Source organism: Trichomycterus rosablanca, chromosome 10 (genome assembly GCF_030014385.1).
Source record: "Trichomycterus rosablanca isolate fTriRos1 chromosome 10, fTriRos1.hap1, whole genome shotgun sequence".
Lineage (NCBI taxonomy): Eukaryota > Metazoa > Chordata > Actinopteri > Siluriformes > Trichomycteridae > Trichomycterus > Trichomycterus rosablanca.
This window is the reverse complement of record NC_085997.1, coordinates 33,379,823-33,407,780: the sequence shown is the minus strand read 5'-3', so window position 1 is coordinate 33,407,780 and position 27,958 is coordinate 33,379,823. Positions and strand designations below refer to the sequence as shown.

The following is a 27,958-nucleotide window of genomic DNA, read 5'->3' as shown; positions in this document are numbered from 1 at the left end:
AGGACACCATGTCTACAGGCCCGTGGGGGTCACACACACTTACCCAGTCACATTATGAGTTACTGTGATGAAATTCACACAAACTTTAACTTTCTATTTGTATTTTGGGTGTGATTTTCAATTCAGGTCTCAGTGGGTTGATGATTTTGGTGTCTGTTGACCATTGTAGGTCATATTCATATAGAATTTGTATAATTAAAGATCATAACAATAGAACACTATTAGAAGCAATAACAAAAACTGATTCTAGAGATTACAGAGGTTCTGATTTGACTTTACAAACTTACAAGGATATAGGAGATACTTATAAGGGCTATACAGCTTTATGAGGTCAGCAAGATGTGCAGAAGCTAAACCTTTTCAGGGTTCAAGGGTTTGAGGGTCATTAGCAGGACTTTGTAGTCAGTGTTGATTTTAGCAGGCAGCTTTTAACAGACTGTGAAATACTCTCAGACTTTCTGGACTTTTCTGGTGTTTTGAGCTTTTAGAAATGGCGTTATGTTCAACAGGTCAGAGGTGTTCTGGATTCCACAGATCATCAAAGTGTGTGAATTCACTCCTCCCGTGACCTCAGGCCGTCCTGGTCAGAGCGTGGATTTATCTCGGGTTAAGTGAATTACCCCCAATATAAACAGGAGGAGCGTGATACGACCTGGTAACAATATCAATGTGTGTTTATGTCAGGACCCTGAGCTCATAAAACGTAATGGTTTAGCTCACATTATCTCTGCAACTCTCCCTTCAAACACATGCTGAACAGCGTTTAAGACCAGGCTGCTCCACACCGTCGCTGGTGGTCTCCAGATCCCAGAGAAAGGAAACCGTTCCCAGCCAGGGAAGCGGAAGGAACGTGGCGTGAGTCTGAGCGTCAGGGGAAAACTGCTGACACAACCACGCCGATGCTTCCTCAGGTTCAGCTATGTTTAGACTGAGGATGGGCTAGGCTCAGCTTTTGGTAGACCTTCAGATACAGAGAAGGTCTACAGCTTGTAGAAATAAATCAGAACTTACAGAAGAGCTAAAAACAACAGCCATGATAGAAAAACAAAGTTAGGGGGGAAATTTTGACAAACCACAGTGATACAAATGATCCCAGCTAGAATTCAATTTCAAATAATCTGTGCAATAACTACTGTATGTGCTAATGTAGGACTCAGGGTCTGTCTTGCTGCCTCAGTAGAAAGGATTGTTTTCTTTTTTATGCATTTTCCTCCCAATTTAGAGAGAATTATTGTTATTTCATCTACAATTTAAGCCCTTGACTTCTTTAAATTTAACTTCTAAGCTTGCATACAGACTTTGGTTTGCAAGTAGACCAGCGACAGTTGACCAGCACTGGAAACACTTTTACCCCCAAACATATAGAACTTGTGGTCCGAATGAACTATGGATGTTTAGTTTAGTAAATGCATCTGCAGATTCATTTCCAGTAAACAGATGGGCGCTGACTCCAGTAATAGCGCGGATATGGATGTGTTGCGCTATTCTCTCAGGATATGGACACAGTTGACCGATGCTGAGACAGAAATTCCTCTATCAGCCTGCAGCTTTTCCCTTTACAGGATCTGGGCAGAGGTCAAGGACACCCAGAGGCACAATGGACATGTAATGAGCAGTGTAGTAACATGAGCTTTCTGTCCTGTGTAGCCAAAATGGAACAAACCATATGAAGATTTTATACTAACTTTTAATTTTTAAATGTAGAGCAAAAGTGTCATTGTAAACTTCTGTTGTTAAATAAATCATCTTTGTTTCAATACTCACTGTCCATTTTATCAGCTCCACTTACCATATAGAAGCACTTTGTAGTTCTACAATTACTGACTGTAGTCCATCTGTTTCTCTGCATACCTTTTTAGCCTGCTTTCACTCTGTTCTTCAATGGTCAGGACCCCCACAGGACCACCACAGAGCAGGTATTATTTAGGTGGTGGATCATTCTCAGCACTGCAGTGACACTGACATGGTGGTGGTGTGTTAGTGTGTGTTGTGCTGGTATGAGTGGATCAGACACAGCAGTGCTGCTGGAGTTTTTAAATACCGTGTCCACTCACTGTCCACTCTATTAGACACCCCTACCTAGTTGGTCCACCTTGTAGATGTCAAGTCAGAGACGATCGCTCATCTATTGCTGCTGTTTGAGTCGGTCATCTTCTTGACCTTCATCAGTGATCACAGGACGCTGCCCACGGGGCGCTGTTGGCTGGATATTTTTGGTTGGTGGACTATTTTCAGTCCATCAGTGACAGTGAGGTGTTTAAAAACAACATCAGTGCTGCTGTGTCTGATCCACTCATACCAGCACAACACACACTAACACACCACCACCATGTCAGTTTTACTGCAGTGCTGAGAATGATCCACCACCTAAATAATACCTGCTCTGTGGTGGTCCTGACCATTGAGGAACAGCATGACAGGAGGCTAACAAACGTGCAGACAAACAGATGGAATACAGTCAGTAATTGTAGAACTACAAAGTGCTTCTATATGGTAAGTGGAGCTGATAAAATGGACAGTGAGTGTAGAAACAAGGAGGTGGGTTTATTGTTATGGCTGATTGGTGTATAAAGGCAGTTTTTGGAAGAGTCTGAAATGGCAAGACTGGCACACATCTCTTGCATCACCTCTGACATGATGATTATTATGATATACAGTATATGATGATTATTATAATGGCCTAGATTCAATCTGCCAAAATAAAAAAAAACAGCAGGTTAGAAAGAGAGCAACACCCCTGAAACCCTGCAACTCTGCATAAAGACATTCTAATGCACTAGCTTACCACTGCAGGGTCCAAGGTTTGACTCTTGGTGATGTCATCTGCCTGGCAGGGCACAGTTTAGGTTCATGGCCTTTTTGAACAACACGTGGTTGTAATCATGGTTCTGGTGTAATAATATCAGTTACTTGTGGGATTTGCTCTGAAGGATCAGTCACATGGTTTTGTTTAGTGTTGTTTTTTTACTTGATGCAGAAGCTTTATAAAGCTCACATGTACTCTCTCATTTCTGGGTGTTGCTTTTAGGCCATGTTTACTTATGTAACAGTAATTAACAGGTGTCTGGGCGGTCCCAGGTTTGAGTTTCGGGGATGCTATCTGCCTGGCCAGGCTGTTGCCACTGCAACAGTGAATCCTGCTGTCTGATCATATTTATATTTATATTACATTTGCAGCGTTTAGCAGAGGCTTTTAATCAAAGTGACTTACAGTTTTGACTGAATTGAGGATTAAGGGCCTTGCTCAGGGGTCCAGTAGTAACAGCTTGGCGGTGAAGGGACTTGAGTCGACAACCTTCTGATCACTAGTCCAGTGATTGCAGCCACTGAGCAACCACTGCCCTTCTAATGGCACCAGAACGAGTGGTGGAGGAATACAGAAGGTATAGCGTGTTCCTCCATACATGTTACAGCTCTCTATAAGAATCCACCGCTTTCTGGTGTAAAGAAGCAGTCGGCAGCTGCACAAGTGTGTAAAAAAGGACAAAAAAGGATGAAAATAATAATGCAAAATAAGAATGTTGGCTGATTGTTTCCATTAATTCACAAGGATACAAAGGTCGTCTCTTTTTGAGGTCTGTCACTATGGTTTTTCAATGTTAGTCCTTTCCTTCGATCAATGCAACTGATTTTATTGATCATACGTTGAGATACTGATTACATTACTCGCTCACTCACTCCAATTAGGGTCGAGGAGGGGGGGGGGTGTTGGTGCTGGAGCCTATCACAGCTTTTCAATGGGCTCAAGGCACACAGTAACACCCTGGACGGGGCGCCAGTCCATTGCAGGGCAGACACACACAAACATACACACACCCATTCACCTGTAGGGCAATTCAGTGTCTCCGGTTAACCTGACTGCATGTTTTTGGACTGTGGGAGGAAACCGGAGCTCCCGGAGGAAACCCACACAGACACGGGGAGAACATGCAAACTCCGCACAGAAAGGACCCGGACCGCCCCGCCTCGGGATCAAACCCAGGACTTTCTTGCTGTGAGGCGACAGTGTTACCCACCGACTGATTCCATTAATTCAGTATTAATATATACTGTATTTTTAATTAATTAATTTTTTAATGCATTTTCCATTTTCCTCCCGATTTAGCACACTCAATTTTGTCTTCCGCTGCAGATTGCATCCGAGGAGAGCATGTCGCTGTACACGCCGTCTCTTCCAAAACGTGCACAGCCCTTCTCTTCTCGCCCATGCATTCTGCACAGGCGTCTCTTCCGCCAATCAGGGTCCTTACACAGCGTATGAAGACCCACCCACCCACCCACCCACACATAGTCCGGCCCCCACCCTGCAGATACGGTGGCCAATTAGTATCTGCTGCAGGCACTGCCAATTATGCCCGCTAGATGGCGCCCAGCCGACCGGAGGCAACACCGGTGCTGGTGTGCAAGCGGAATATCCCGCTGCACCACCTGGGCACCAAATCAATATTAATTATTATTTTTATTATTGTTATTTATTAGTAATTTAATGTTAAGAATATTAAATATTAATATTTTATGGTTTAAGGCTTGTTCTGGCTTTCTTTATGCATTTTCTCCCCTTTTTCTCCCCTTTAACGCGTTCCTCTCCTCCAATGCCGATCTCTGCTCTGATTGAGGAGAACGAAGCTAACCCACGCCCCCTCCGACATGTGGGCAGCATACCGTATGCATCTTATCACCTACACTTTGACGAGTGCAGTGCAGCTCAGCACTGTGTACGGAGAGACACACCCTGACAGCACTCTTTCCCCGCCTCTGTGCAGGCGCCATCAATCAGCCAGCAGAGGTCATAATTGCATTAGTTATGAGAAAGACCCTGTCCGACTTAGTCCTGCCCATATGAACAACAGGCCAATTGTTCATGTGGCCGCTCAGCCTCAGCCGGCAAGGCAGAGCTGAGATTCGATACGATGTATTCGAGATCCCAGCTCTGGTTCCAGTGTGTGTTTTTACCGCTGCGCCACCTGAGCGGCTTGTTCTGGCTTTTTATGTTTACTTTAATTCATGACATAGATTAATACCTTAATATTCTATAACTGCAACATGTTTTGACTAGATTATCACGTCTCCTGTACTCATGTCACCTCCATAACTCTTTTTACACTCTAGCTCTCCGTTAAGCTCAAGCGCCTGTCTAAAAACATGCCTTCAGTCATAAACATGCCCCTATCAGTGCTAGTTACATAACAAAATAAAAAAGATCACTCTTTATCAATATGCCCGACAGCTTCACAAATGACTCATAGCTCTGATTTTTTTCTCCTTGTTTGGTGAAAGAAACGAGATGTTTCTAAATGAAGCTCGTTCTGTTTCTCTGGCACTGAAACACGGAGCTCCTCTGTGTTCAGCCTTTCTAGGTAATGCTACAGGGAGCATGTTTGCCCTAAAACTGACTTTTTGAATAACATGATGTTCTAATCATAGTTCTGGTGTAATAAAATGATTTACTCGCGGGATTTGCTCTGGAAGATCAGTCGCACGCTTTTGTTTTGAGTTGCTTTTGACGTTTTTATGTTTCTTACTCGATGTAGAGGCTTCCTGAAGCCCACATTTGTCCTCTTGTTTCTGGCTGATGTTGCTGGGCCAGGTTTGCTTGTGTTTAATAATAACAGGTATCTGTGCGGAACAATGACACAGCTGATAAAGCTGGTGCTTCCCAGCATTATGGGTCCTGAAAATCTGGGTTTGATCCTTGTCTCCGGTCACTGTCGGTTAGGGTTTACACATCTTACTTATGGTTTCTCTTTGTCTGGATAGGTACTTGACTCTAAAACATGGAGAAGGTGGATTGGTGATTTACGAGTAGGTAAATGAGTGTGTGGTAAATGAAAGTGTGTTGCCCTTAGATGAAAGTTACACATAAACTTTTTAATACATGTATATATTGTATAAAATATATTTATAATGTGAGTACTTACTCAGGGCAGTTGTAGCCTAGTTGTTAAGGTACTGGACTAGTAATCAGAAGGTTGCTGGTTCAAGCCCCACCACTACCAGGTTACTGCTGTTGGGCCCTTGAGCAAAGTCCTTAACCCTCAATTGCTCAGACTGTATACTGTCATAGTACTGTAAGTTGCTTTGGATAAAGGCGTCGGCTAAAATGTATATGTATAAATGTACTCGATTGTTGGAAACTACTGGAAATTTTAGAGAAAATTACTTTGAATTTGTTCATTAAGTGCTGAGTCGGTAGTGAACAGTTCATCACATGCACTAACAAAACATGCTAATCACGAATAGGGACACAGTCGGTATATTAAAGCTCTTTATACTAGGACAGGATGCAAAATATCCATATCATTTTTGTTTAAAAAAACTAAACTCATGCTTCAGTCAGAACTCACACTGATGCAAACTTGGCTTCAATGTTTGTCATTTTAATGTGTAATAGTTCTACAGTTTATGATTTAAATAACAGAGTTTTATTTAAAAAAATACTAATGATTACTAATGATTACTAATACTGATTACTAATACTAATGATTACTAATGATTACTAATGCTAATGATTACTAATACTAATGATTACTAATGATTACTAATACTAATAATTACTAATGCTAATGATTACTAATGATTACTAATGCTAATGATTACTAATGATTACTAATGCTAATGATTACTAATACTAATGATTACTAATCATTAATATTCCGCTAGCACACCAGCGCTGAGATTCTGAACTCGGTTCGAAACTCGCTGTTGCCACTGGTCGGCTGGGCGCCATCTAGCGGGCATAATTGGCAGTGCCTGCAGCAGACACATTTCTGTTAGGGTGGGGTGACCAGACAAAGTTGGTGGGGTCTACAAAACGTGATTAGCAGATAGAGAGGTGCCTGTGCTGAGTGCATGGGTGAAAAAGGGTTCAGCTAAGGGCTGGAGGGTCGGAGGAGGCGTGAGCAGCAGTATACCCACCTCGACTGCAATCAGGGATTCCCAGCAAAACTGTATTATGTGTTTGTCATTTTAATATGTTATAGTTCCACCGTTCATGATTTAAATAACAGAATTTCATTTAAAAAAAGTTTTTCTTAAAGGATTAAAAAAAGCTGCCAAATCAGGAAGGTTTACTGTGATGACCCCTAAAATATTGGGACAGCCGAGAAAGAAATGTAATGTAATTACACAGCTATTTTACTACATCACCATCATTATTATGACACATTCATGACCGGCTGAGACGTGTAACTGATATTTTTTAAAGTTTTATCCACGACCTAACAATTAAACACTGTCTAGTAAAGAAGAGTCATTGTACTGGGCAGTGATAGCTCAGTGGTTAAGGTACTGGACTAGTAAACAGAAGGTTGCCGGCTCAAGCCCCGCCACCACCAAGTTGCCACTGTTGGGTCCCTGAGCAAGGCCCTTAACCCTCAATTGCTCATTGTGTAAGTCGCTTTGGATAAAAGCGTCTGCTAAATGCTGAAAATGTAAATGTACTGGAATAAGGGGCGTCAAAAAGTAAGAATTCATTTTGTCTTTGGAATGACAATCACCATTGAGATTTTTAAGTTGAGATCAAATATCTGGTTGTTTTTCACTTTTGAGATGAATAGTTAAAAATAAATGTCTGATTTTTATTATACAGTGTTAGTTTTTCTGTAAAATGAAGTGCTCAAGGATTAATATTCCATTAAAAACAAACACTTATTAGTGATTCCTGCAAAGATTGACTGGGCGAGATGGGACATGTCATCCTCAAGGCAATGTTAATAAATAAAAGACACATTTGTAATCACAGATTTAAACAAACCGAGTCTGAGTCGCTGGTCTGCTCGCCACATGCTCGTTACATATACACAAACGATTTTATGTTTGGGTTTTATTGAGTAAATCAGTGAATTGATGCAAGTTCACGCTCTATTACCAAAATTGGACTTGTTTGTACTTTTGATGTAAACAATTCTGAATTAGCAAACTGCCGTTGGTTTTTTTCAGCTCGCTAACATTGACTGCGACTCTCACGCTGCTAAATGTTACATACATAATCTCACAGATTTGATTTAATGTTGTGAATAGTTTATTAATAATCGCTGATTACATGTTGCACACTACATAGCAAGTCAGGCTATTAATAATTAATAATAGTATTTAGTTTATTTATTAGGATGTTAAGGTGATATTTTACACTTTGGTTCCTTTCATGACAGGACAGGTAAATACAGGTTACCCATTATTATTATCAGTTCACGTTCAATGTCAAACACTGTCACAACTTCACTTACACGTCTTTGGACTGTGGGAGGAAACCGGAGCTCCCGGAGGAAACCCACGCAGACACGGGGAGAACATGCAAACTCCACTTTGCCTTGGAATTGAACTTGAAATCGAGCCATTATCTCCCTAATAGTTACTTATAATACTAATGTTTACTTATAGAATTATGGGATAGAATATAGAACATGAGGTCATTTGCATATTCATTAACAAAGGAATATAATTTAGTATTTTTACGAGAGTAAAATTAACAGAGGTTTTATTTTTAAGATAGAAACAAATGAAACTAGATATTATTGTAACGAATGGGCTAGATGTGACAAGAGGCAGGGCGGACACACACACACAGATGTTTCGCAACGTTTAGTAATAACAAGACAGGACAAGGTTACAAAAGAAAGACAAAACATACGAACACATGATCTATGCTAAAGCTAAGCTAACCGCTAATGCTAATCTAAACACACGAGCAATGCTAAATCTAAACTAAATGCTACACTAACTGCTAAACACACATGAACAATGCTAACACTAAACATGAACACTATGAACATGAACTAGACTACATCAAGACTTGCAAACTAGCAAAATCATGACATGACAACCAAACCACGACATAAGCATGAAAAACCAAAGATCTATCCAAAAGCATGATAAAGTCAAGTCAAGTCAAGTCAACTTTATTTATATAGCGCTTTTTACAATAGACATTGTCTCAAAGCAACTTTACAAAATCCAGGACCAACAGATACAAAAACCCCTGTTGAGCAAGCCGAGGGCGACTGTGGCAAGGAAAAACTCCCTGAAAATTACAGGTCAAAATAGATAAAGTCAAAAAAATAAAGTCAAAATAGCCTCCGCTGACCAATCCACAGCTGCTTCCTTTAATGCCCTGAGCATAATACCTAAAACAAGGAGCAGCTGTGGATCATTAGCTTCATTGATCAATCATTACGAAGAAACCAAAAACAAGACCGCCTCCAACATGTGCTCCTTGATAGAGGGGTGTGGCACATAAACATGAGCTCCCAAGAGGCTTTATTTGTGACAATTATAGTGATTAAAATGCACATTCATACATTATTTTATTTACCAGTTATTCATCCTTTTGTTGAAATAGATCAGTGTAGCTGTATGAAACCTTTTGTTTTGTGTTGGAGAGTGCCTCATGTTTAAGATAATTACATCAGATAAACAATAAAACGAAGAAATGTAAACATTTATTTGTGGTTGCTCTTTGGAGCCATTTCTGCAGGGTTTCCAGGGGTGGTGCTCTCTCTCTAACCTGCTGTTTTTTATTATTTTGGCTGATTGGTTGTAGGCTATTATAATAATCATCCTATTATCAGAGCTGATGCAGGAGATTTGTGTGCCAGTCTTGCATTTGCAACCCTTCCAAGTGCTTTTTGGAGACTGAGGTCATCAGCGTTTCTCCTGATCCACTTTCACATCTACGTCATTCATGTGCACAAACGTTCCTCTTTTATTTTTTCTTCTTTTCTTTTCTCATTTTTAAATGTGCTGTTTTTAATCCTCCAGCATGTGGATATAAATTTATAATCGGCATAATCTTATGTGAGGTTGATGACCCGTCCACCCCCGATGGAAATTATTGCAATCAATTTTTGGAGGAGCATGTCTGAGGCTGAGCTGTGCTGCTTCCCTGTTCTCTAATTATTAATCCAATTGCAATACAAGAGATTAGATTAGATTAGAACCAATTAGCCTTAATTGGGGGCTGATACAGGCTGCAGATTGTCCTTAATTGCGATCGGCATTTAGCCAGTTAGCAGTTCGGGTTGTGTTGAGGAGCAGTGTGTGCTGGTACAACTACTTAAGCTAAAGACACTGAACCTGAGTTGGATTAAACTGGCTTATTAACAACAGTCACAATCGTTGTGATAATTGTTGCATGAATTACATATGAGGTTTTAACCTGCAGGGCCACCTCCTTGTTTCTACACTCACTGTCCATTTTATCAGCTCCACTTACCATGTAGAAGCACTTTGTAGTTCTACAATTACTGACTGTAGTCCATCTGTTTCTTTGCATGCTTTGTTAGCCCTCTTTCATGCTGTTCTTCAATGGTCAGGTCCACTACAGAGCAGGTATTATTTAGGTGGTGGATCATTCTCAGCCCTGCAGTGACACTGACATGGTGGTGGTGTGTTAGTGTGTGTTGTGCTGGTATGAGTGGATCAGAGACAGCATGACACTGAGAATAGTCCACCAACTAAAAATATCCAGCCAAGTGTGGACAGCATCCTGTGACCACTGATGAAGGTCTAGAAGATGACCAAATCAAATAGCAGCAATAGATGAGCGATCATTTCTGACTTTACATCTACAAGGTGGACCAACTAGGTCGGAGTGTCTAATAGAGTGGACAGTGAGTGGACACGGTGTTTAAAAACTCCAGCAGCGCTGCTGTGTCTTATCTACTCACACCAGCACAACACACACTAACACACCACCACCATGTCATTATAACTGCAGTGCTGAGAATGATTCACTTAGGGCAATTTCTAGTAGCTTTAATTAACCTGACTGCACATCTTGTGGAAGGAAGCCAGCGCTTCTGGATGAAAACCATGTGGACACAGGGAGAACACGCAAACTCCACACAGCAAGGACCTTGGAAATAAAACCCAGGACCTTCTTACTGTGAAGTGACAGCTCTACCCACTGCACCACTGTGCCGCCCAACAGAAGTAATTTTCTTAAAAATCGAAAACCTCAAAATTCAATAAACTGAGCCGTACAGCAACTGGAGTATCCATGAATGCAATTTAAATTTTCAAGCAGTATGTAGGAAAACACATCGTAACTCAGGAGGCGCCGGCTGCCACGGACCTTTGCGCTGACCCCATTCGCCCATGGAGGGGAAAAAAACACATCAAGGTAGATGCCGTAAGCGCTTCTCAGAGGAACGAGCTCGTACCCCAATAAATGGAAATATCACATCAGTGGTATAGAGCTGGTACAGAATTTAACAAATTCATGTAAAGTTGCAACATAAAGTAGAAGTACAACATTCGTTCCAGCACTTTTGACACAAACACGCAGTGAAATAGGAGCAATGTGTGAAACAACAGGAGGAAAATACAAGCGACACTCCGACTCTGTGTACCGGCATCCAGGGCTCCTTCTGAGCGAGGTTTCAGTCTGGCTAGGAGAAATGTTACCTGCCAGAAACGATAACCAGTCTTGTGTTGCTTTATGTGACGTGATTTTGCACTTTTTCTTCACTGGAAATGTTGAGGTTGGGTGAGGTTGGGGTGCTTGTGCATTGCCGTCCCCCACTTACTTTGAGGGTTCCTCATCTTTCCTCTCTTTCTGAGATGACCAGATCAGCCTGTCATATTGTGATGACCAGTTTCAGTTCTGCTCTATCCCTGTTCTATCCATTTTGTCCTTTGTGGGCTGTGGGCATTTTTGTGTTTTTCCACACTGGGCTGGGAGAATTGTTACCTGTCAGAAATGATAACCAGTCTTGTGTTGCTTTATGTGATGGTGATTTTGCACTTTTCATTAACTGGAAGTTTATGCACAGTATTCACAATGAGCGCTGCTTCTTAGCTTAAAGAAAGCAGTTTAACAGGCGAGTGTGACAGCGATAAAACACGCTAGCACACAAGAACTCGAACCTTATTTTGTAAACAAAAAATTCAGTTAAAAAATAACCAGCCTGTGCCAAGGTGGTGCAGCAGGATATTCCGCTAGCACACCAGTGCCGAGATTCTGAACTCCCTCCTCGGTACAAAACTCGACATGCGGGCATAATTGGCAGTGCCTGCAGCAGATACTAATTGGCCACGGTGGGTGGGTGGGGCTTCATACGCTGTGTAAGGACCCTGATTGGCAGACGAGACGCCTGTGCAGAAAGCAGGGGCGAGAAGAGGAGGGCTGTGCATGTGTCGGAAGAGGCGTGTACAGCGACGTACTCTCCTCGGATGCAATCGGGTATCCCTCAGCAGCGGAAGACAAAATTGCATGCGCTAAATCGGGAGGAAAATGGGGAGAAAATGCATAAAAAACACAGATCCTCATACAGCGTTTAACACTTCGGGTCTGTTCGAAAACCTAGTGAGCTGCCTTGCTGTCTTACTGTCTACATAGGCTGCTGCCTCAGTAGAGAGGCTTCTAATAAGTCATTGACTTATAAGTCAGGTTATTCGAATGCACTACTTAGACTGTGATTACATCGGGTTTCGCTTACTAAGCTAACACAGTTAGCATCATGCCATTTAAAGCAATGGGATGAGGTGGCACAGCGCGCTAGCATGTCAACTAACGTCTCCCTCCGTGTACTGAAAACGGTTAAACTGTCCCTGACGAGCCCGACATTGCAAATAAATACACTTGTGCACGTTTATACAAATTAAAAATCAATAATAATTTATTTACATTTAAAAATAAGTCCGTTTTTGCCCTGCATTGTCCGCCATGTTTGTTATCTTTTTTTGTAAGAAAAGTCGTGCCGCACTGAATGCTGGGATTGCCTTGGCCGCTAAGGCAGCATCGGATGCTCACTCGTTCTTGAGTCAAAATAACATTGACATTTTAAGACACCTTAGTAGGGACCATATTAAGGCATCTAGGATTTCGAACAGCCTCCTTCTCGGGAGCGTGCGTAGGATGACGTAAAATGCGTCTATGTAGAGAGTGCACTAGGTTTTGGAACACACCCATAGTCTGACTCCATGCTGATAACAAATGCACAAAACGTTCTTCTGTTTAAATTAGTGCTGCACTACTCTATGAGTGTGTTTGAAAACCTAAGCTGCATGTGAAATCGCATACTTACAGAGTACGTACTAGATTCGAGGAAGTACGCACCGCTCGGCCGGTAAAGAAGTACGCGCTTTCAGTACAGAAGTGTGCAGTATGCACGCAACACCCCTACGTACTACATCCGCCATCTTACCAATGTCAAGTGATGACGTGAGGACGTAATATCACCATAGTTACAGAACGCGTGCTCATTACAAGCCAACATTTTGGATATTTATCGTCTTTTTGCTCTAATCATAACGTTATTTAGGGTTGTACCCAATAATATTTTTATTTTGTTTATCTTACTTACACTTGTTAACAGAGGACTCTCCGTTTTTCACTATCTTTCTTGTTTCTTCTTCTGCTTCGAACGCCTACGCAGCTCCAGTTGAATTATGGGATACATTAGCGGACCGAAAGTGTGCATCGTTTGCATACTCAAACATGGCTGCCCAAGAAGTAGGTCATCTGGGTACTTCTCGCGTACCTCTTTGTGTATACTATGTATTCGGACATACTAACCGCACTTGAGTACTGTTTTCGCGTACTATTGAGTATGGAAGTATGCGAATTCGGACACAGCTCTAGTGATTTCTCTACATTTTACGTCATCCTCCGCGCGCTCCTGAGAAGGAGGCTGTTCAAAATCCTAGATGCCTTAATATGTTCCCTACTAAGGTATCTTTAAAATTTCAATGTTATTTTGACTCAAGAACGAGCATCAGAAGCGTCCTTAGCGTCCAAGGCAATCCCAGCGTTCATTGCGGCACAACTTTTCTCACAGAAAAAAAAAAAAAAACGTGGCAGACGGTGCGGAGAAACGAACGGAGTTATTTTCAAATGTAAATTACCGTGCTCAAGTGTATTTGTATAAACGTGCACAAGTGTATTAGTATAAATGTGCACAAGTGTATTTATTCGCTAATTCGGGCTTGCCAGGGACAGTTTAACCATTTTCGGTACACGGAGGGAGATGTTAGTTGATATGCTAGCGCGTTGTGCCACCTCATCCTATTGGTTTGAATGGCATGATGCTAAGTGTGTTAGCTTAGTAAGCGAAACCCGATGTTATCGCTGTCTACATAGTCCGTTCGAATAAGCTGCCTTATGAGTCGATGACTTGTTAGAATCCTCTCTACTGAGGCAGCTGCCTATGTAGACAGTAAGGCAGCAAGGCAGCTCACTAGGTTTTCGAACACACCCTATATCTGTAACCACATCCGGCGTATGAGCACCGAGGGTGGGTGAGGGTGAGGGTGAATCCGAATTCAGCACTTTCTGCACTGTTCAGATTTAAAATAAGAAAAGCCACATTATTCTTCTTATTATTATAGTAATAAAATAAGAAGAAACTAAATAGCTAGGTTGAAGCTTTAGATTAAATGCAACAACTAGTCTCACAATGAAGAACAATTCATCATGTAGAGAATCCAAGTGCTCTATGATGCACAGAGAATTCTTATATGAATGCTTTATGAACACTCTGGGATCGTATCGAATCACGTGCTGCTTCCAGACTCTTGTCCACATTCGTATGACTTATTTGCCGTTTTTATCAGGACGTCTTTCCACAATTTTTCCTCCACATTCTTCTTCAGTCCCTCTCCCTGTCCCTCTCTCTTCTCTCAGGTCTCCTGCTGTGCAAACTAACAAATGCCAGCTCCCAGATGTGCTCTATTAGCCCTCGCTCCCCACAGCAGGGACCCAGCAGGGCAGAGCCAGCTCCCCCTCTCAGACCTCCAATAACACAAACACTCCTTCTACACACACAGCAAGCACACTTTATCACAGGCTTTATCATACTGTAGCACACACACAAACACACACACACAAGCGCTCATGCTGCGACATGCCCTGATTACTTTAAAGAAAGACATTTACTGTAATACAGATGTTAGAACAAGCCTGTGCTCATAGCAGGCTACAGATGGGGGCAGGATAGAAGAAAACATGCAGGTACAGATACTGGCAGTAGCACCGACAGTGAATGAACGACTCTGATCTTACATAAAACCTGTGTGGTGATGATCTATAGTGGTTCTGTGGATGGTCTGACTATAGACAGAACCATAAATACTGTGTAATGTAAATAGCGTGAAATGTAATGTTATCATAGATTGTGTAGAGGCCTTTGTGTGGCTTAGTGATCACTACTGAGACCCCAGTGTGAGTCTCAGGGACGGGACCGGCCTGACTAGGTGCTCTGAGAACCCAGTGTGTCGTGTCTGAAAGAGGGAGGCTGCATAGGGCACAAGTGGCGGAGGAATTCTCGAGTGTAGTGTGTTCCTCCATGCATGCTATGAATCTACGTAGGGGTTTGCTGTGAATAAGTACAACAAAGAGCCTGATTGCTTCACAGCAGAATTCAGCACTTTCTGCATTTTGTAACAAAGAAATGTGCTTCTGTTTAGCTTTAAAATAAGTAAAGCCACATTATTATTATTATTATTATTATTGTGGTGGTAATAGAATAAAATACTCTCTGTTAGATACCAACCAGCTAGGGTGAAGCTTTAGATTAAAAACAACAGTTGAATAGGTTGATGTTAACATAGTTCCTTTAGAGGCCTTTGTGTGGCTTAGTGATCACTGCTGAGACCCCAGTTTAAGTCTCAGGGGTGCGACCGGCCTGACTAGGTGCTCTAAGATCCCAGTGTGTCGTGTCTGAGGAAGGGAGGCTACATAGGGCACAGGTGGCGGAGGAATGCTCGAGTATAGTGTGTTCTTTCCTCCATACGTGCTATGACTTTGCTGTGGACCAGTACAACAAAGGGGGTCTGTGCCAGCCTATAATCATCTTCTGGAAGCATGGATGTACTTAGTAAGGTGATGGCTGGAAAAGCAAATTGTCCCAGAGGTGGCGTGACACCCCACCTGTAAATCTATGTTTGCCATCCCCTTGGCAGTGTTGGACCCTTGAGCAAGTCCCTTATATCTCTCTGATACAGGGGGGCTGTACAATGGCTGACCCTGCGCTCTGACCCCAGCTTCCAAACGAGCTAGAATATGCAGAAAAAATACTAATACTGTAAATGTGTACATGTATCTATGATAAATAAAGACATTCTGTTTGTTTCTCTCTCTCATTGAGTGTCATTGGATCATGTCACTGCTCTGAATAAGTGAACTCATTTGACTGAGCATGTACTAAGTAGGTTTCCTAAATCAACTGCACGTAATTGTGTGTCCAAGAGTTTTGCTTAGAAATTAAATGTATTTTCCTAAGTTAGGGAGCAGATGAGTCAGTCGGAAAGGAAACTGTCACACTGAATAAACTTCATGCACTCTGCTAATGTTGTTTTCTCTTTCCACAGTGAGATGCTTTGAGCAAAGAACGTCGTCGAGAAATAACCTGGACGTCCAGCGTTCTTCTGTTTTTGGACCCGTGGACATATCTAAACTGATTTCTGAAGCAGGCATCTGTAGCTGTAAGTGAACCCCGAAAAAGCATGGATGCTCTGGAGACTCTAGCGGGCTCCGCGCTGGAGTCTAAAGCTGAGCGTATCGCCCGCTACAAAGCAGAAAGGCGGCGCGAGCTGGCTGAGCGCTACGCCAAACTAGAGGATGTCACCTCCAAGTACCCCAGGAGAGAGAAGCGGGATAATCGGGATAATGCAGATGTTCCGGACATGGCCTCCAGCTCAGAGAAGAAAAAGGATGTGACTGTTAGTGCACAGGGTTGCTCGGATGAAGCTCATTTCGTGGAAGGAGAGAAGGATGTGCAGAACAATTTCACAAGGAAACAGGAAACTAGCAGAGCTCGCCGCGGGTGAGTTGGGCATTAGGTCTGAATTTACTGTTATTGAGATCATTCTAACACCTTTTTCCACTGATCTAATACTGGTGTTAGTGGGGGAGCTGGTTCACATTTAAGCAACTAAAGAGCCTAATTCACTTAATCTGGATTTAGAGTCACAGTAAACAAATTCACACAAAATCACTGTGTGTCACGCGAACAGAGCGACAGTCATGGCTGATAAACAGCCTAAAAAGCCTCTTGCATGGTTTAAATCACACGTATGGGAGCAGTTTGGATTCCCTGTAACACTGATGGTGGAGGATGAAAGGTGGTGGAACTTATCAGTATGTAGGCACTGTGACACGAGAAAGCTGTACAGTCACGGCAATACATCCAGCATGGACACGTGTTTAATACATCTCATCACTGTAGTTTATCAGGTATATGATATTAGGGATAGATAGACAGATAGTTATACAGGTAGTTATACAGACTGACAGACATACAGATATATATACAGACAGACATACAGATAGATATACTGACAGACATACAGATAGATATACAGATAGATATACAGATAGTTATACAGGTAGTTATACAGACAGACAGACATACAGATAGATATACAGGTAGATATACAGACAGACATACAGATAGATATACATACAGATAGTTATACAGGTAGATATACAGATAGATATACAGATAGTTATACAGGTAGTTATACAGACAGACAGACATACAGATAGATATACAGGTAGATATACAGACAGACACAGATAGATATACAGGTAGATATAGACAGACATACAGATAGATATACAAATAGATATACAGACAGACAAACAGATAGATATACAGACAGACATACAGATAGATATACAGGTAGATATACAGTTAGATATACAGATAGATATACAGGTAGATATACAGATAGATATACAGACAGACATACAGATAGATTTACAGGTAGATATACAGGTAGATATACAGATAGATATACAGGTAGATATACAGATAGATATACAGACAGACATACAGACAGACATACAGGTAGATATACAGACATACAGATAGATATACATATATATATATATATATATATATACAGATAGTTCTACAGACAGACATACAGGTAGATATACAGACATACAGATAGATATACAAATATATATACAGATAGATATACAGATAGATATACAGACAGACATACAGACAGACATACAGATAGATAGACAGATAGATAGACAGATAGTTATACAGGTAGTTATACAGACAGACAGACATACAAATAGATATACAGATAGTTATACATACAGATAGATAGACACATAGACAGACAGACAGACAAGTAGGTAGGCAGGCAGATAGATAGACAGACAGACAGACAGGTGGATGGACGGACTCATAGAAAGAGGGTAGACAGACAGACAGACACCATAAACATATATTGCACAGCTATAGGGAAAAACAATAAAGGACAGACAGACAGATAGATATAGATAGATACACAGACAGACAGGCAAGCAGACAGACAGATACCGCAAACATTTTGCACAGCTACAGGGGGATAAAGAAAACTAAACAATAAATTAAGAACACAATAAGGTAGAGATGTACAGCGGCTCCTTTACCTCTGAATATGGAGTAAAACTCTCTCTCTGGTTAATTTGTTTAATTAATTTGGTTACTTTTGAAACTCAGTGTAAGGTTATTTTATCCACACAACACTGGGGTCTCTGGGTCCTTAAATAAGGCAGTAAAAACAAAATAGAATAGAACCGGTCAGTCCAGAACAGGCTTTATTCATCATCTTTTCCAGGTTAGTTTTTGCTGTTAGAAGCAGCAGCAGCACTCAGTATGTCAAGGCAGAGATCCCTGAGGTCATGGCAGGGACCAGGGTTCATTTCACTCCTTGTTTGGGGTCGTTTTTTTAGTAATGGAGCAGCAAACATTGACAAATTTAAGGCCTGCTGGGTCCTGACGGATCCTTTGAGCAACCTTGTTGTTAAGGACGGGGAGGGGGGGGGGGGGGGGGGGGTGATTGTGTAAGTGGGAACTGCTCAAGTCTGAATGTGTACAAACGCTGTATTGTGTTCAGTCACTGATCCACCGTCCTGTTTCCTTAATCAGTTAAACGCATTTAGAGACAAAGAGCGGCCTGTTAGGTGACGTCTTACATTTTTACTCATATATGTCATATTTACAGCTTGCACTAAATTCAGTTCTATTCAGGTCACTTTTATTTGTTTAGCACTTTTAACAATAGACTGTAAAGTCCTCACTGCAGGTCATACTCACGCTTTCTCTACAGTAAATCAGGTCTCATTTATTTATTTTTATTTATTTATTTTATTTTTTAATGCATTTTCTCCTGATTTAGCACACTCAATTTTGTCTTCCGCTGCTGAGAGATACCAGATTCCTCTTCTGACACAGCGTATGAAGACCCACCCACCCACCCAACCACCCACCCACCCATAGTCCAGCCCCCACCCATAGTCCAGCCCCCACCCTGCAGATACGGTGGCCAATTAGTTAGTATCTGCTGCAGGCACCGCTAATTATGCCTGCCAGATGCCGCCCAGCCGACCGGTAGCAACATAGAGTTTTGAACCGAGGAGTTCAGAAACTCTGTGCTGGTGTGCTAGCGGAATATCCCGCTGTGCCACCTGGGCACCTCATTTATTTATTTTTCTACATTTTATTTATTGTTATATGAAAACATTTCCAGTAGCCACCATCCCTGTTATAAACTCCACCAAGAACCCTGACCTTAATAAAAGTAATACAAATAATAATAAAAAAACATAAAAAAATTTTATTCTAATAATAATTTTTTATATGTTTTTTAATTATAATAATATTATAAATAAAATATTTTAATATAATTACATTATTATTATTATAATAAAAAATATATAATAATCCTTAGATATTACCACAGATACAACACAGGCTTAGCGGCTCTTCTGTTTGTTTTGTTTATGTTTGCTGCATTTGTGACCTGTTGCAGACTTACAATTATGACTGAATTGAGGGCTAAGGGCCTTGCTCAGGGGCCCAACTGTGGCATCTAGGTGATGGGACTTGAACCAGCAACCTTCTTACTACAAGTCAAGCACCTCAACCAATAAGCTACAGTAGCAACTTGGTGGTAGTGGGGCTTGAACCAGCAACATTCTGATTACTATTCCAGTACTGTAGCTGCTAAGTTACCACTGCCTTTCCACTTCTAAAGTGTAAATCTACATGACGAGGTTCTTGAAGTGCCCTCGAGGCAGGTGAACTAAGCACAACACATGGTACTCTATTCCACTGTTGCTTCCTCCTCAAGCTGTAATGAGGTGAATAACCTGCTCGTCCGGATGTTGTATTTGTTATTGTTATTGTGTTATTATTTAAGAGAATAAAGTATCAGACGTGCAGTCTAATCCCAAAATGACAGATTTAAAACAGTAGTTTGAAAACACAAAGCCGAGCAAACAAAAAGAAACTCGCGTTTACGTCAGGGTTTACATTTTACATTGTTTACATTGTTTTTAATGGTTTTATTTAGTGATTACTAGGGATGTACCGATACACTATACCCACGATGCGATGCGATTCATGATACTGGTACATGATACGATTTTTTCCAGATTTTTTAAACTGAAATTGAAGACAAATTATGTATTAGTTTCCTTTTATTATTTCTCTTAAAAAATAAAATAAAATACTGTATTTGTGCTTATCTTTTATTTATCTAAATAATGAATAATGAATAATCCTTTTATTTCTGAGTTTCTCTTTCCTTATTCTTGAATTAAGCCCAATTTGGCTGAAAAACCCTGAATCTGGCAACCATGCATATAGCGCCAGTGACGCCAACCAGGCGAGGTGAATAGCGTCAGTGCTCTCTGCTGTTTAAAGTGAATATCGATTCATTTTACATGTCAAACTGATTTAAATAGTGGAATTTTTGAATCGGTTATTAACTGTCTTGTGGTGCATCGTCACATCCCTAGTGATTACATTTGTGGTGCACATAAATAGTTATTTATGTGTCTCAGTGGGTCACACTGTCTCCTCACAGCAAGAAGGTTCTGTGTTTGATTCCCAGGTGTAGCAGCCTTAAGTACTTTGTGGAGTTTGCATGTTCAAAGACATGCAGTCAGGTTTTTTTGGTGCTACTATAAATTGCATGTGGGTCTGCCTGGTGACCTGTCCAGGGTGTTTCTTACCTTTTGCTTGGTGAATTGTACCCACCGTGACCACGAATATGATAAAGCGGTGGTAAAACAGACCGTGAACAAAACGTGACACATAGATTCACATGTGCAGAGACTAGCATACAGTCAGGCTCCATGCTGATGCAAAACCACTTCCACGTTTGTGATTTTAATGCATGTGGAATCAGAACTGGCACATGCACATTGAGGGTGGGTGAAGGTGAGAGGGTGAGTGCTTCATTCTAAATTCAAATCAAGCTTTAGCGGTTGGAAATGAATTTAATTGACACTTCTGTCCAACACTGGTAATCAAACAATGACTGGTTTGTCAGCAGTCAGTCGATGAATCAATAACATGCCATGTTACTTCTCACTGGTCTGATCTTCAGCATGGAGACGTATTGACTGGGACCCCTGAGGGGGCTTTTGCTGATGATTTATAGGATGTTTTTCCATATCTTGGGGTCTTGAGAGACACAGGTTGAGCTGGTCACATCAAGCCCAATGATTAGTTATTGATGCACCTCTGGTCTTGTTGTTTGGCCTCATCTGAGAGTCATTATTCTTCCTCCACATTTGAATTGAGTGACCAGTGAATTGAATTTTGAAACCGAACTCTAGAAGCACTTTGTAGTTCTACAAGTACTGACTGTAGTCCACCCTGTTCTTCAATAGGCAGGACCACCACAGGACCACCACAGAGCAGGTATTATTTATGTGGTGGATTCTCAGCACTGCAGTGACACTGACATGGTGGTGGTGTGTTAGTGTGTGTTGTGCTTGTATGAGTGGATCAGATTCAGCAGCGCTGCTGGAGTTTTTTCAAATACCGTGTCCACTCACTGTCCACTCTATTAGACACTCTTACCTAGTTGGTCCACCTTGTAGATGTAAAGTCAGAGACGATCGCTCATCTATTGCTGCTGTTTGAGTTGGTCATCTTCTAGACCTTCATCAGTGGTCACAGGACGCTACCCACGGGGCGCTGTTGACTGGATATATTTTTGGTTGGTGGACTATTCTCAGTCCATCAGCGCTGCTGTGTCTGATCCACTCATACCAGCACAACATTGCATACACTAACACACCACCACCATGTCAGTGTCACTGCAGTGCTGAGAATGACCCACCACCCAAATAATACCTGCTCTGTGGTGGTCCTGGGAGAGTCCTGACCATTGAAGAACAGCATGAAAGGGGGCTAACAAAGCATGTAGAGAAACAGATGGACTACAGTCAGTAATTGTAGAACTACAGAGGGCTTCTATATGGTAAGTGGAGCTGATAAAATGGACAGTGAGTGTAGAAACAAGGAGGTGGTTTTAATGTTATGGCTGATCGGTGTTATGGCTGATCTGAATGTGTGTATAATATTATTCCATACAAGCCACATTTGTAGTAAGTTTGCTTAAGTTTGGTTTTTTGTGATATTAAAATCTTTTCTTTGCACGTTACAGTGACTCAAAAAATCCAGCTTGTGTATCTGACGTGTTGGTGTAAAACAGCTCTGTTAAGCTGGTCTTTATTTCGTCGTTTACTCTGTATTTACACAACAAAGGTCACAGCTTGTGATCACACCTCTTAAAGTTCATGAAAAACTGCTCAGCAGTCGAGAATGACTGATGGTGTACAGCGGTGTCTCACGCTATGAGATCCAGCAGCCTTTTCATGCCACACATCTCACCAAACAAGTTAGAATCAAAAGAAAAAAGAAAGTGACGTAACATGATGGATGTTTGCTAGAAAACCTCAGCTAAAAGCAGCACCACATCAGTGTGACTTTTAAACTGGTTTCAACTGGTTTTTGAGTCTACAAACAATAACAAACAAGGTGAAAAAATGGAATAGTTGTTTCAGAAATAGATTTTATTGTTATTATTTATGCTGGTACTGGGAATTACATTTACATTTACGGCATTTAGCAGACGCCTTTATCCAAAGCGACTTACATTACAGTTACAGTATACAGTCTGAGCAATTGAGGGTTAAGGGCCTTGCTCAAGGGCCCAACAGCAGCAACCTGGCAGTTGTGAGGCTTGAACCAGCGACCTTCTGATTACTAGTCCAGTATCTTAACCACTAGGCTACAGCTTGCCCCGGTGTGTGTAAGGGTGGGTGATATTGCCACAGTTTTCTCATATATGTAACTTTGTTCACACTTACAGTATATACACCGATCAGCCATAACATTAAAACCACCTCCTTATTTCTACACTTAATGTTCATTTTATCAGCTCCACTTACCCTATAGAAGCACTTTGTAGTTCTACAATTACTGACTGTAGTCCATCTGTTTCTCTGCATGCTTTGTTAGCCCCTTTTCATGCTGTTCTTCAGTGGTCAGGACTCTCCCAGGACCACCACAGAGCAGGTATTATTTAGGTGGTGGATCATTCTCAGCATTGCAGTGACACTGACATGGTGGTGGTGTGTTAGTGTGTGTTGTGCTGGTATGAATGGATAAGACACAGTAGCGCTGCTGGACTGAGAATAGTCCACCAACCAAAAATATATCCAGCCAACAGTGCCCCGTGGGCAGCGTCATGTGACCGCTGACGAAGGTCTAGAAGATGACCAACTCAAACAGCAGCAATAAATGAGTGATTGTCCCTGACTTCACATCTACAAGGTGGACCAACTAGGTAGGAGTGTCTAATAGAGTGGACAGTGAGTGGACACGGTATTTAAAAACTCCAACAGCACTGTCTGATCCACTCATACCAGAAGATATAATTTATAGATATAAATTTTCACAGCACTGGAATCATTTTGTCATTTTATCATGTTTTTACCCTAGCTGATAAGATAATTTCTGTGCCGCCACCTGATTTTTAGTTAATGCTCACCGTGACCGTATGGCGACGTAACACGAGGACGTCAGCGCTGTAGCGAATGTTAAGAAAGTGAATTAGTGTGGTATCACATTAGTCTCCACACATAACTCTGTCACCTGATTCCTCCCCTGGAGACCCAGTGAGCATGTCTAAATAACTTCAGCTGCAGGTCCACCAATGAATTTAAAAATACCCATAATACCTCTGTGCTTTTGGCACTTTCACTGCATGCACTGATTTACAGGTCACCTAACTCCCCCCCCCCCCCCCCCCCTTGCCCTTTTGATCTTAGCTCCTCTTAGCCCTGCTCTGTCTCCTGACCAGGGTGCATGCAGCTTTGACCTTTGACCTCTCTCTAGCGTAGAGGTCTGTCAGACGTGCTGTCACCGCTCTCCAGAGGCTCGCACTTATTTTTTTACATTTTGACAGTCAACATGCACCACTGGATATGGAGAGCCATGAGGGTCAAAGCATTTCATAAAGTATGAAGGTGCAGGATTGGCCTTACGTATACTGGCATTCGGATGTATGGGAGCCTGAATGAGTGTGGGTACATTGTAGTGGAGGAAGGCCAGATTAAGGTGCCTAAAATCTCTCAGAAAACTTCATTTGATTATAATTGGTTTTACCCCTGTGCCTTTAACTTTGATGCAATTGTTGCCAGTTTTCACTCAATTGTTGAGTCGTCCTATTGCAAGACAGCTACCAACCTAACCCTACGTTCCGACCAGCCTTTTTTTCGCTGTCCTCTTAACACCTGAATCTCTGATCGCTCATTACCCTGTGTTCACACTGGCAGTGTCATCATCGCCTGTGGGCGTTCGGTTCCTGTGGTTAAACTGATGCCAAACAGAAATAAAAAACGATTTGATCACAAACCAGTTTTGAAGTCGCTGATGTTTGTGAAGTCATGTCTGTCTAGCATGATCTTGGTGATGCCATCAGTGGTCTTCATGATCTTGGTCTTCTAATAGTTGATCTTGAGGCCGACTTTGTTTGGCCGTTTGGAGGTTGTGACCAGCTGGACTTGACATGCTTCTCTGGCACTGACGTATGTTATTGGCTTTGTCCCACAGGTCCCTGTACCCTCCTTATGGTTTGTTAGGAAGCCAGAGTTGCCAAGTCCAACTGGTTTTTGTTGTACAGTGGTACCTTAAAACTTGACTTGAGTATGGGAAACCTGTTAATGCGTTCCATGGTCCCGTGGAACTGCTAATGTAAAATAATGGGGTTGTTTTTGACACTTCTACACTAAAAATAACACAAATATAATCTAAACAACACTAAAATACAATTGATAAACAGTTAAAAATCAATATAAAAATACCTTTGTTTGGCACTTGGCAGTAGCACACACTTTGAGTTTAAGGGAAACGTTGAGTTTAAGGGTACAAATTTCTCGAGTTTAGGGGACGTCAAGTAAGTTACAAGGTACGACTGTATTTGTGTAAATCAGTAAATCAGCTTTGATTAGGTACACCTATCTAAAATGTACATTTATTGATTTTTCTAAGCTTTTTTAAAATATATATATATATATACAGTGTATCACGAAAGTGAGTACACCCCTCACATTTCTGCAAATATTTCATTATATCTTTTCATGGGACAACACTATAGACATGAAACTTGGATATAACTTAGAGTAGTCAGTGTACAGCTTGTATAGCAGTGTAGATTTACTGTCTTCTGAAAATAACTCAACACACAGCCATTAATGTCTAAATAGCTGGCAACATAAGTGAGTACACCCCACAGTGAACATGTCCAAATTGTGCCCAAATGTGTCGTTGTCCCTCCCTGGTGTCATGTGTCAAGGTCCCAGGTGTAAATGGGGAGCAGGGCTGTTAAATTTGGTGTTTTGGGTACAATTCTCTCATACTGGCCACTGGATATTCAACATGGCACCTCATGGCAAAGAACTCTCTGAGGATGTGAGAAATAGAATTGTTGCTCTCCACAAAGATGGCCTGGGCTATAAGAAGATTGCTAACACCCTGAAACTGAGCTACAGCATGGTGGCCAAGGTCATACAGCGGTTTTCCAGGACAGGTTCCACTCGGAAGAGGCTTCGCCAGGGTCGACCAAAGAAGTTGAGTCCACGTGTTCGGCGACATATCTAGAGGTTGGCTTTAAAAAATAGACACATGAGTGCTGCCAGCATTGCTGCAGAGGTTGAAGACGTGGGAGGTCAGCCTGTCAGTGCTCAGACCATACACCGCACACTGCATCAACTCGGTCTGCATGGTCGTCATCCCAGAAGGAAGCTGACGTACAAGAAAGCCAGCAAACAGTTTGCTGAAAACAAGCAGTCCAAGAACATGGATTACTGGAATGCCCTGTGGTCTGACGAGACCAAGATAAACTTGTTTGGCTCAGATGGTGTCCAGCATGTGTGGCGGCGCCCTGGTGAGAAGTACCAAGACAACTGTATCTTGCCTACAGTCAAGCATGGTGGTGGTAGCATCATGGTCTTGGGCTGCATGAGTGTTGCTGGCACTGGGGAGCTGCAGTTCATTGAGGGAAACATGAATTCCAACATGTACTGTGACATTCTGAAACAGAGCATGATCCCCTCCCTTCGAAAACTGGGCCTCATGGCAGTTTTCCAACAGGATAACGACCCCAAACACAACCTCCAAGATGACAACTGCCTTGCTGAGGAAGCTGAAGGTAAAGGTGATGGACTAAACCCAACTGAGCACCTGTGGCGCATCCTCAAGTGGAAGGTGGAGGAGTTCAAGGTGTCTAACATCCACCAGCTCCGTGATGTCATCATGGAGGAGTGGAAGAGGATTCCAGTAGCAACCTGTGCAGCTCTGGTGAATTCCATGCCCAGGAGGGTTAAGGCAGTGATAATAATGGTGGTCACACAAAATATTGACACTTTAGGCACAATTTGGACATGTTCACTGTGGGGTGTACTCACTTATGTTGCCAGCTATTTAGACATTAATGGCTGTGTGTTGAGTTATTTTCAGAAGACAGTAAATCTACACTGCTATACAAGTTGTACACTGACTACTCTAAGTTATATCCAAGTTTCATGTCTATAGTGTCGTCCCATGAAAAGATATAATAAAATATTTGCAGAAATGTGAGGGGTGTACTCACTTTTGTGATACACTGTATATATAATTATTTTTGTTTTTTTTATTTTTTATTTATTTTTGGTTTATGCATTTTCTTCCCTTTCTCTCTCTTTTAGTGCGTCCAATTGCCCGATTGCATCATGCTTCCTCGTCACCAATGCTGATCTCTGCTCTGATTGAGGAGAACAAAGCTAACCCACGCCCCCTCCGACACTTGGGCAGCAAGCCGTATGCATCTTATCACCTACACTTTGACGAGTGCAGTGCAGCTCAGCGTTGTGTACAGAGAGACACACACTGAGAGCACTCTTTTCTCATCTCTGTGCAGGCGCCATCAATCAGCCAGCAGAGGTCGTAATTGTACCAGTCATGGGAGAGAGACCCTATCCGGCTTAATCCCGCCAATATCTGAACAACAGGCCAATCGTTGTTCATGTGGCTGCTGCTCCTGATACACTTATTACTGTAGTGCCATGACAGTGCTGAGAGTGGTCGCCACCTAGCAAACACTGGGCATAGGGGGTATTTAGAGCAAAAACACTTGGATTGCTTGGATTGAGTATTGCTCAGTAGATGTACTTTTGCTTTCACTCACTCACCTGCATCTGTTTACACACAACATGTCACTAATCCCAACCCTACAGTAACTGACTGTGTTCTAGGAAGAATTTCTGACTTTGGGAAGCTCTTAAGCATTAGCACTTTTTCGGGAAATGGACTCTGACGTATCAATATTTAATCGGTTTACAGTCGCCGTCAGTGCGTTTGCCATTTCATAGCCTTAGGTGGGTGCGCTGGGCGTGTTTCGTGCCCGTGCTGAATTTCCCGTTTTGTAATTTTGGAAAAGCCCTGTATGGCGCGCCAGCTCGCTGATGTCAGTGATGTGTTTGATATCGGATTTCCGTCTCTTCCTGATTAAGCGCTTCTGTGTGTGTTTATTTCATCCGTATGTATTAATTGTCCTGCAGGCAGCTGCTCTTCATCATGTTCTGTTTCTGCTGCACGTCTCGATTCTGAGAGTCCTGCTTTAAACTGATGTAAGAGGTCTTAATGTAATGGGATCTCATCTAGACTGGTCAACTGTG

At 41.9% G+C, this 27,958-nt stretch overlaps 1 protein-coding gene across 2 annotated transcripts in view; it reads left to right on the top strand.

Moving 5' to 3' along the window:
* Positions 1-27,958, top strand: part of svild (supervillin d) — a 123,430-nt gene that overhangs the window by 30,522 nt on the left and 64,950 nt on the right. For both annotated transcript variants that reach the window (XM_063003195.1, XM_063003194.1), the window contains exon 2: positions 16,309-16,763. In XM_063003195.1, the coding sequence (XP_062859265.1) occupies positions 16,444-16,763 (320 nt within the window). In that variant the 5' untranslated portion in view covers positions 16,309-16,443. The remainder of the gene's footprint in view (positions 1-16,308; positions 16,764-27,958) is intronic.